The sequence below is a fragment of the Lutjanus erythropterus genome, chromosome 12, assembly GCF_056507025.1.
Source record: "Lutjanus erythropterus isolate fLutEry1 chromosome 12, fLutEry1.hap2, whole genome shotgun sequence".
In the NCBI taxonomy this organism is placed as follows: domain Eukaryota; kingdom Metazoa; phylum Chordata; class Actinopteri; order Lutjaniformes; family Lutjanidae; genus Lutjanus; species Lutjanus erythropterus.
Genome location: NC_139328.1, coordinates 21,910,113 through 21,920,712, shown reverse-complemented (window position 1 = coordinate 21,920,712; position 10,600 = coordinate 21,910,113). Strand labels below are relative to the sequence as shown.

General features: G+C 39.5%; 1 protein-coding gene across 1 annotated transcript; it reads right to left on the bottom strand.

The window, feature by feature from the left end:
* Positions 1–1,322: 1,322 nt before the first annotated feature.
* On the bottom strand, positions 1,323–4,149 carry neurod6b (neuronal differentiation 6b). The gene is made up of 2 exons (XM_084732093.1): positions 3,957–4,149; positions 1,323–3,653 (listed from the first exon to the last, which is right to left on the bottom strand). The coding sequence occupies exon 2, from the start codon at positions 3,646–3,648 to the stop codon at positions 2,644–2,646; it is 1,005 nt and encodes a 334-aa protein (XP_084588219.1). The 5' UTR covers positions 3,649–3,653; positions 3,957–4,149; the 3' UTR covers positions 1,323–2,643.
* Between the last annotated feature and the right edge of the window lie 6,451 nt (positions 4,150–10,600).

The window sequence follows — 10,600 nt, the reverse complement described above, 5'->3', positions numbered from 1 at the left end:
TATATGTATACATGTTAAGAGAAAAACGGTACGGTAATGTTTAAATTATCAGCATCTGACCCAGTACCATCCGGGCCAGAATGGTCCAAACTTAGCATGAATCTGTGTGTGTGTGTGTGTGTGTGTGTGTGAGAGAGAGAGAGAGAGAGAGAGAGAGAGAGAGAGTGTGTGTGTGTGTGTGTGTGTGTGTGTGTGTGTGTGTGTGTGTGTGTGTCACTGAACGTCGCGCTCTTACTTTTTCAACTTTTTCAATAGTTGAATTCTGGATCAAAAATAAGAATATTTCACCAGGTTTCCATGCCGATAAATAAAGATATTTACCAGTATAAACCACCGATATAAACACAAATAAAAGACTTTCTACACATAATTTTATCAACATCGACTTGATCTTTCTCCCACTATTTCAACTAACTTATGTCATATAGTCCTGCATAATATCTCTACTCTGTGAACAGTGACTAACGTAACAAATAATAACAATAATATGGATGCTTATACGTTCGTTTAAATCAAAGTCAATCGATTTTTTTAAAAATCTGAACGAGGAAACAGACTTTTGTTTTAGTTAATTTAGAGAGTGTGACCACCTCCAGGGATTACCAGTTCTACACGTCTATCCTCACTGGGAGGACTGGGATGAGTTGTCTGCGCTCTCTGGCTGACATCCAACACCTCATGGGCATTTTTTGTCACATATCAGCCATCTGATCGGATGAAATTAAATCAAATTATATCGTTGAGCCTCTCTGAGACTTTAAAAAAAAAAAAAAAAAAAAAGGCGTGAGATTTACGTTAAGTTTCACAGCTTATAGCTCACCGACAAGTGTATAAATACAACTTCCAAATTAAATAAAAGTTACAAATATTTGTATCGTTGAGAAAATAATTAGATTGATTAAAATGTTTTTTTACGATTCGAAACTTGTGTTGCTTTAAAACTGTAATAATAAATAGGCCTTATGCGCACTGTGCCAGCGCAGACTCAGAGGTTATGAAAGATTATTAAGAGATCCAATTTCTCAATAAATAAATAAAATTACGCCCAAGGCGTTTTTATCATGATTTATTTTTCTAACAATTTATTTTCTTTTAATTGCCATCTTCCGCCTGCTGTCGATCATTTTCACAGAAAGCTGAGAAGCTGGGCTACAACATAAAGCTTCTCACAGCCTCTTCATTTTATTGCGACAAACACATCACAAAACATTAACACATTACTTCACGAAGATTTCGATCCATAACGAGTTCTCAGGAGCGTGTGCGTGTAACAGTGTGTGTGTGAGAAATAAAATTAATCCAGTAATCATTCGTCATTCGGGTCAAGTTACAAAAGCAACATAATTTATGGGTACAGTCACCAACGTTGTGCAGAGATACATGAAGTGCATCACAGCTGCTCTTCAGCAGGAACAAGAAGTGTAAAAAGTTCACATCAAACTATCCAAAACTGTCATTTCGTTGCATATTGATGGTCATCATCTCTTTTTTAAGGCAGGATTCATATAGTTTTGTTCACTTCACACAAAATGATTTAATTTCTTTCCAGTCGTCGACTCTCAGCTGCGGTGAAATATACAACAATGCAACATAAACAAACTTTAAATGGATGAAAATTCACATAAAAGGTAACACGACTGATTTTTACAATATTTTTTATAATATATTTTCCACATTCAAATTGACGGACTTATAATAAATAAGCTTAAATAAATAAATACAATAATAATTTACATTCACCTCGTTAACACACTATTTACTCCAAATACAAATGCATTTAAGTTTTTACGTTTTTCCCCACAACTTCCTGCATTTATAGGACCAATACAGATGACATCATCACCAGGTCTCCTAAACACATGCACGTCTCCAAACTATTTTTTCTAATTAATTTTGCGTAATTGTCATAATTTTAATTAGATATTAAATTATGAGAAACGCCCCGTGAGAGGAAATATACATATATCATTTTTTAATAAGCAAAGATTGCATTTGGCTGTCTTGCATAGCTCAATTTAACCTTTATTGCTAACAGACTGAATCTCTGAACTCCAATCATGTCTCAGCAAACTTCCCTGATGAAGTGATTCCTCTTCTTCCCCGGTTCCTTCATTTAGCTTATTTATATTTTACTGACTGCTGTGTAATTAAATAACCTGAAAAATCGAATTAATTGTTCACTGTTTCAGCTTTATGTGACCCACATCATGACCGATATCTACAGTCAAACAATATAGTGCACTGTCACTGTAAACAATCTGCTAAAACACTGCGTCTTTAACGAATTATTTCACATCTGTGGAAACGGAAATATGTGGCAGTGAGCCTTTAAGTCTTAATTTTCTTTAACTGAATCAGATTTGCCTTCAGATTGAATTGGATTCCAAAGAAAAAGCGTTCTTGTGTGTCTTTTTTCTACCCCACATCGACACAAATTTGAAGTGAAATCGTCATATCTAATTTGCAGATTTTTACTATGTTTCAAAGTAAAAACAAGACTGCACATTTAACACAAAATCACTCGTTAAAATGGGCATTTTTGCAGTGCATCAGTGTGTCTGGAGTCCATTTCGTTACACTCATCGACATCTGCGGGGGGAAATTGCATCGCTTCTGAAACTTGAACTTTGTCCAGCTGATTGATTAATTGTGGAAAGAGCCATTAACTTCCCCTTGTGCTTGGAAGGACTGGCTGCGGACGTGCAGATCGTAGGGGAAACGGGCCTCTGGGGACACTCGGTACATGGAGTTGTGCGCAAGAGCCGTGCGTCCTGGCGCACTGCAGTAGCGCATGCCATAGTGGCTGCTCTTGCCGTAGTCTGGTGGGTCGTCGTGCTTGAGGGAGAAAATCCCGTTAAAGTTCATTGGGGGGCTCAGCTGGCCGTCGAAATGCGGGCTCACGCTCTCCGGGGACGGATTTTCGTAGTAGGGCTCGTACGCGCCGCCGTAGCTGTAGTGTCTGAACGGCTTGGTGCTGCTGTCCAAGGTGCTCCCGCTGTGGCCGGGGGGTGTGTTCATGTCTGAGCCCGGGTACGAGTACATGGCGTCGTAGGGCGACCTGCCAGAGAACATGACCTCCCCGTTGTGGTCTGTGAGGAAATTTCTCGCGTTCAGCTGCAAACAACCGGCCACCAAGTTAGTCGTGGGCTGAGATAATCCTTTGCACAAAGTCTGTACGAAGGCGAGCAGGTCCGGTCTCTTCCCCGCGCTCAGAGTCTCTGACAGGGCCCAGATGTAATTTTTAGCCAGTCTCAGGGTCTCAATCTTGGACAGTTTTTGAGTTTTGGAGTAACACGGCACAACTTTGCGCAGGCTCTCCAGCGCGGCGTTCAAGCCGTGCATGCGGTTGCGCTCTCGGGCGTTGGCTTCCTGACGCCGAAGTTTGGACCTGTCGTGCTGCTCCTTGCCCAGCTTCTTTTTCCGAGGGCCTCGTTTCTTAGGAAGCCCGTCCTCGTCGTGATCGTCCTCCCGCTCGTCCTCCTCTCTGTCGGAGATGTCGTCGTCGGCCTCCCTCATGTCTGAGCCGGACCTGTCGAGGTTGTGTTGTCGCTCCTGCTCCAGGCTCTCAGGTAAGCTTTCACGAGGATAATTGGCACCAAACCGCGGCTCACACATCATATGAGATTCCTCGAATGGCAGTGTCAGCATTTTTCCTGTACAATCAAAGCAAAAGAACATAAACTATAAGGACAGAGTGCAACATCTTCTGAAGGTTGTCAGGTAATTACCTTGTGAATGGATCCTCCCAAGAGGAAGAGGAACAAATTGGCAGCAAGGCCAATGTCACAGTGTGCTACCTTTTCAAAGACACTCAACTTCATTGTCTTTGTGAAATAACTGTCTTGTTTTTGTGGCTCTTGCTGTGGTTCAAAATCATTCTACACACATTTTAAACAATAAAGATAAACTCCAAAAGTCGACAAATCCAAAGAAACAAGTAAGATACCAGCACATACCTCTGGTCAGCGTGCGTCTTGCATGTTCCCAAATATCTCCTCTCTGAATCTGCAGCTTCTTCTCTTTGCAAACCCACAAATTGGAGGAAAAAAAGCTCAAATCTGCGCTCTGTCTCTTCTCTCTCCTGCTCTTTTCTCCCCCTCACACTCTCTCCTCCTCTCCCTCTCTTCCCCTTCCCTCTCTCTTTGAGGAATGACACTCATGCCAACAGCGGGTACCCATGCCATCTGCCGCTGACGTCTTGTGGCAGCCGAGACCACGTGTTCAGTGTCCCATGGGACCTCCATTCCGCACCGATCATCTGGCAGCTCCTGTAATGGGCACCGGGAGGCCCGCGTTTACCGTCAAAAACACAGAGCGGAGAGGGATAACAACTAATATCTGCATCTCCGCGTGTAAGAAAGATGAATTCATGTCTTTTTGTCTGAAGAGAAAAAAAAAACCGAGGGATGTTAGAGTCTGCAGGCAGCCTCAACAGGTGAGACGGACATATACATTTAAAGTATTTGCACATATAAATCAATAAATAATTTAGGATAGTTCAATACTCACATAAAACATAAAAAGCGTGACGTTATGATGAAAGGTCTTGTACAAAGGCCTCTCAGAGCAAGATAATGATGATTGATTAAATTAAACCAATTATAAACGCATTTCTGGCAGGATGCAAATAAGGAAAACAAAAGGCATCTTAGAACAAGATGATTAAATAAGACAGAAATATACACCTGTGTGTTAACCTGGGCAATCTTAAACAGCTCAGTATTTAATAATCTTAATACACATTGGCTTTCACAAATTTGATGAGAATTGCTCATATAATTTTTAATTTATGACATATAATGGTAAAAGATATTTATCATTGTTACACAAAGCCCAACATGATGTCCTCAAATGTCTCGTTTTGCCCACAACCCAAAGATATTCAGTTTACTGAGGAGTAAAGGGAGAGGAGTGTGTATATAGGAGTAGAGAAACCAGAAAATATTTACATTTAAGAAGCTGAAATCAGAGAATTTGGATTTTTTTTTGTCCCTAAAAAAATAACTCAAAAAACAATTAATTGATCATCAAAATATTTTGCAAATATAATAGTTGACAATCAATTGATTAATTCACTAACTGTTCCAGTTCTAGATTTCTGTTTGCTCTATATTTGTTATTGACGGACTTTTTGATGCAGCACTAACCCTTCACAAATACCTAATAAGTAACAGTTTGTTCACTGGAGGTCAAAGAGGGACTGGAAAACACAAGTATTATCACTAGAATAATGAACACTGAAAGTCTCCTTTGCTTATGTATAGCATATACTCTTGTTGTCTGTATTTTGTCATCATCCCAGTTAAAGGTAATACTTCTCTACATATTAGACCAAAGAGAAATAGTATCAGTAATTTCAGAAAATGTCAGCATTTGCTTATAAATTTGAGCAACAAAGCCTTTTAATGGCCTTGTGTTTTTATAACCTTAACTGCAAAAAATTCAAGCAAGTGTAATGAAGGTGCTCTTTGGTAGGAAAGACAACAGTTCAAAAAAGAGGAAAAGTCCAAGTCACTCCTCTGGCAAAAAAGTCTGAAAGTTTTTATTCAGATGTGTAGTTCATAGTGAATGTTTAAGATCATAGACAATCATGCTTGTGTATGTTAGAACAAAGCTGGGTGACAACCCAGACAATCTTCTTCAGGGTGTGACCCTCAGCATACAGCAAACACCTGAAACTGAAGCCAGCGAACTCACAGGTGACAAATGCAAGGTATGACCACAAGATGTATACAAAGAAGAAAAGAATTAATAGTAAAGGAAAAATAATGAGAACAAAATAAGAACAGAAATGTATAAACAACAGAACAAAACAGAATAGGAACAATATTTGTAAAACAATAAATAACCATTTTAAGCAACAGCACCAAAACATATACATCAGAACAACTAAAACTTGTTTTAACCCAAAGCACAGTATTTTTCTCTCCTTCACCGAGTCTTGTTTGTTCAAAAACCTAAACACCAAGCTGAAACCACAGTGCTGTCAAATTAAAATACTGATTTATATTTCAACAGTGTTTTTGGAAGACACAGAGAAATGCTGTGGTCCTGCTGACAAGACTATCAGACCAGGAAACACTTCTATGTGTCGTTCTGTAGGCGTTAAAAACAACATATTTTGTTGTTTAATTTGGAAGACTCGTTGGGTTTTAATAAGGTCGAAAGAAAAAAATGTTGAGGAAAAAAAACTGGTTGATTTTGCAATTATTAATATTATATTACACATACAGTAGAGCTGTTAGGTCTGTGGGACCCCAGACAAAGAGGAAGTACAGCCAATCTCAAGAAAACACTCAAATAAAGATTATGTTTAAATTTTCCTCATTGTAATTTCTTTGTTTTTGGTCTAAAAAGTGTCAATACTCAAAAATGTCCTTGTTGACATCCTCAAATGTCTTGGTTTGTCCAAAACCCAAATATATTTAGTTTAAAACAGTATATCCTCACATTGGAGGGGTTGCAACCAGAGAGTTTTTGGCAATTTTTTTTTGCTTAAACTCAAGACTTAAATGATCATATGTCGATGATCTTATCGATTGATGGCCAATTGTTGCAGCTTTGTATGAAAACTAGGGTAAGAAATTCCAGCGGGCTCCTGAGAGGATGCAGAGGATGGTGTGTGAGCATACCAGGGGGGCGTGCACAGTGTTGGTACCTCAGGACCGTAGACATTAAGTACACCCCATGGAAAAGGCCCAGTGGCACGCTGCCAACTCCACACTGGGGCACAGCTGGCACTCGATATGGGTATATGCACTCCTCAGTTATGTGGAACACATACACAAGCGCACACACACACACAAATGTATGCCTGTGAATGACCTTGTTGCAAGGAGAATCAATTAAAGCGACTTATCAATCTCTCTGTATTGGACATTACACGACATCGATCAGCAGTGTGGGGCCCAGGCCACAGAGCAGCTATGACACCTTCAGAGCATGAAAGACCAAACAAATGTAAGAGAGCAGTGACAATGACAGCGTGTACACACACCTGACCTCGTGTGTGTGAGAGAGACAAAACATGAATTCACAGGTGAGTGTGTGTAAGTGTGCATGCAGGCAAACAAACACACACACACAAAATTTAAGGTTGCTTCGATACCAATATGGGAAAATGCCTCAGATATTGCTTAAAATGCTGGCATCGCTAACAGCAAGTACATGAGTCGATGCACCAGTGTCATTGTTTATTACTGCTGAAACGGCACCTTTCAGCATCCAAATACAGCATTTTTTGAACAAGGCTACACAACAATGAGTTAATAATAGGACTGTCACAACATCAGATTTTCACCAAAATTATTGTGGCAAACAGAATTCACATTCACAATAATAATATTATCACAATATCTATAGAAATTTTGGAAGAAAGTTATCTGCTCTGCATAAGTCATCTTTAACTTTGTTTATTGTGTGCTTTCTCTGTTTTTTTGGCAACTGAATTACCCTTGAGTGTAGAGTATGTACGCAAAGGTGGCATCCAGTCAGTCGAATAATTGGTCACTTGGCGCACACCACACAAAAGTTTTCCAACTACTTGCTGGATATGCAGCCCACTGAAAATGGGGATATATGTGTTTCTCCCACTGGCCCCACCCACGAGTTCCCACTCAGCCCATTGACTTTACATGTACTGACGCTTTTCCGGCTGCTTGTTTGCAGCTGAACGCGAGAAAACACGGAGATATATCCAAGGATCCTCGTATATGAGATTGATTTTCTTCAGATGTGGTGGTTGTTTAACAACTCCCATGATCCCACGCTACCTTATGACATCATCAAACTACATCTTTTGTATAGTTTTAATATGAGAGAGACCCCTAGCTGCAGAACTTTCTTACTGAACACAAGTCTATGCACTGATACCATGTAATTTATTAAACATACAATATGTAATTTCTGCCCTCATTAAAAAAAGGACAAAAGATGTAGTTTGTTGACGTTGTGAAGTAAAAAAAATAAAATAAAATAATACACACTGGTTTCAGCTCAGTATACTCTAAGTTCAGGTATTGGGAAGGAAAACATGAGATCAGAACATCTCTAACAAAAGTAAACACACTGACACATGACAAATAATAATGATAAAAAACAAAAAACAGTCCCTTCATCACTGCCGTCCCCCAAAAATGCCTCAGCTGGTCTGCTGAGCGTTCTGGTCCAGCACACACACACACACACACACACACACACACACACACACACACACACACACACACACACACACACACACACACACTCAGAAGCATCTGATGAGTCAAACTCCCCATCTCAGACTAATCAGTTGACTGCACTAATTGCAAATGCAAATATGCAAATTTATATTAATTAATTACTCCACTAATTAGTTCTCTTGTCTTTTCAGGTAATAAATCATGGTGTGGTTGAGAGAGAAAGAAAGGAGGGAGAGACAGAGACATGGCAGTGATCTTTTGTCTGCTAGAAATCCCCGTTTCAGGTCTGACTCGGTTGATTTTGGGATGGTTTTCATTAAAACTGTCCTCCACTGAGACTCCTTAACTTTTTTTTTTTCTTCACACCAATTCTAACCTGGTTAATTATTCCAATTGATATTTTATGTGTCATACGTCAAGGGTGGAAGCATTGTAATTTGAGAGGTATAACAAATAGCAGAGGTTGGTAAATCAGGGTGTCTCGCTGACAGTTCTTGCCTGTCAGCTCTTTTAATTATCACATTATCAGCTTTTATAGGCACGGTGCGTGGTGTAGAGCTGCAAATGAAGGCGCCACTGATCGCACGCTGAGTTGCAAGCGTTTCTCAATTGATGTCAGCAGTTAAAGGGAGTTCGTGTCTGGATAATGAGTGCCAAGGTGGAGTGGTTGAGGATGTGGTGGTGATGGTAATACAACATGATTCTGACCAAAGTCTCAATCACTGTATGCATTTAGGTCATTTCTTCTACTAAATCATGTGAGGCAGAAAGACACTCCACAATAAAGCAAATCATGTATTTTTTAAAATCCTGACACTGACTCTGTGATGAGCCCTGTACTGTTTATTTTCTCAACAACTCTCATCATTTATTTTGCTTTGCTTTACACTTAAGTGCATGTACAAATAATCAGAGCCAAAACACAAAAGTTTGAAAAAGGAAGTGTTTAAGCACTCACAAATACAAGTGCAAGTAATTTATTTTGAGTACTTGTTGACAGCTAATCCCCAGATGAACACCTCGGCTGCTGCTGTTAAATATTTCAGATTCTTGTCCTCACACCATACTCCTGTTGGTGGCAGATTTATCATCTTTATTTATGATAAAATACTTTCAGAAAGTTTGCGCTTTCGCAACACCATAAAGGTCCAGTGTGTGAAATTTACGTGGCTTTACTGGCAGAATATGGCAGAGGTGGAATATAATATTTTTAAGTATGATTTCATCAGTATATAATCACCTGAAAATGAGAATTGTTGTGTTGTTGTTTACTTGGAATGAGCCATTTATATCTACAGAGGGAGCAGGTCCGCTTGCATGGAGGCTGCCATGTTGAACCACCATGTTTCTACAGTAGCCCAGAATGGACAAGCCAAACACTGGCTCTAGAAACATCTTCCCACATTTTTCGTGGCAAGCCATATTCATTCGGTTGAGATCTACAACCTCACTGCTGGATCCCACTAAAACCTACGCACTGGCCCTTTAAGAGTAGGTGGAGTTTATGGTTGTGATGAGAGAAAGGTGAAATGCACCGGTGTTGGAGAGCTGCCGACTACGATGAAATACAACATGGAGAAGGACAGTCACACATAGCTGTGATGCATAAAATGTTTTAATAATTGCAATTGCGTTTAATTGTTTTTCCATTTTTTTTTTTCAATATTGATGTAATGTTTTTCTAATATATTCCCAAAATGTTTATCTGAAGTCTACTTGTATTATGTCTATTCCCTGAGTTCTCCTCTTCAGTAACCAGTGTGAAACAAGGGTGTTTTGTGTTTTTTTCCCTGAAATAGTGTTTGCCCGGTCTCCCTTATCATTGTGTGTCTGGATAAGGCTATGTTATAGGAATATACCTCTGTTTAATTTTTCATGTTTATATGGAGATGTTTTTATTATATAACAGAACATACATACCTTTCTAATGTTTATTTGTTTTTCATATGTACCCACCCAAAAATGAAAATCCATTCCTTACCTACTCACCCCCCTGCCAACTGAAGGTTGGGTTCAGTTTTTTAAGTCCACAAACTCTGCTGGAAAACAGTGTTGCAGAATCTCCCAAACAATGTAAGTGAAAGGTAACCAGTTTTCAAATGTTAAAAAATAACAGCAACAAAAACAAAAATGCCTCATTACTGCTTGTCTGGTGTAGATGAGCAATAGATATGTGCAACAGGCTTTGAGATACGTTTCACTTGCTTGGTGAATGTGCCACAGGTCTTTACCCAATCAGCAGCGACGTCTATGTACAAACTGCTGGATTAAAAAGGCGTCGCAGTGCAGTGCACAAAAGGGGGGGAGGTCAATGCAGCACAATTTCTTTTGTAATAAACATTTTGCTACTTTTTGTCAAGGCTGAACGCAGCCCAGGTTGTGTTCTGATCCTCCTACAACCCTCCACCCCATAATAGAGC

Bases quoted from the DNA above. Each gene is read 5' to 3' on its own strand.
- neurod6b (XM_084732093.1), bottom strand. From the start codon at position 3,648: ATGCTGACACTGCCATTCGAGGAATCTCATATGATGTGTGAGCCGCGG.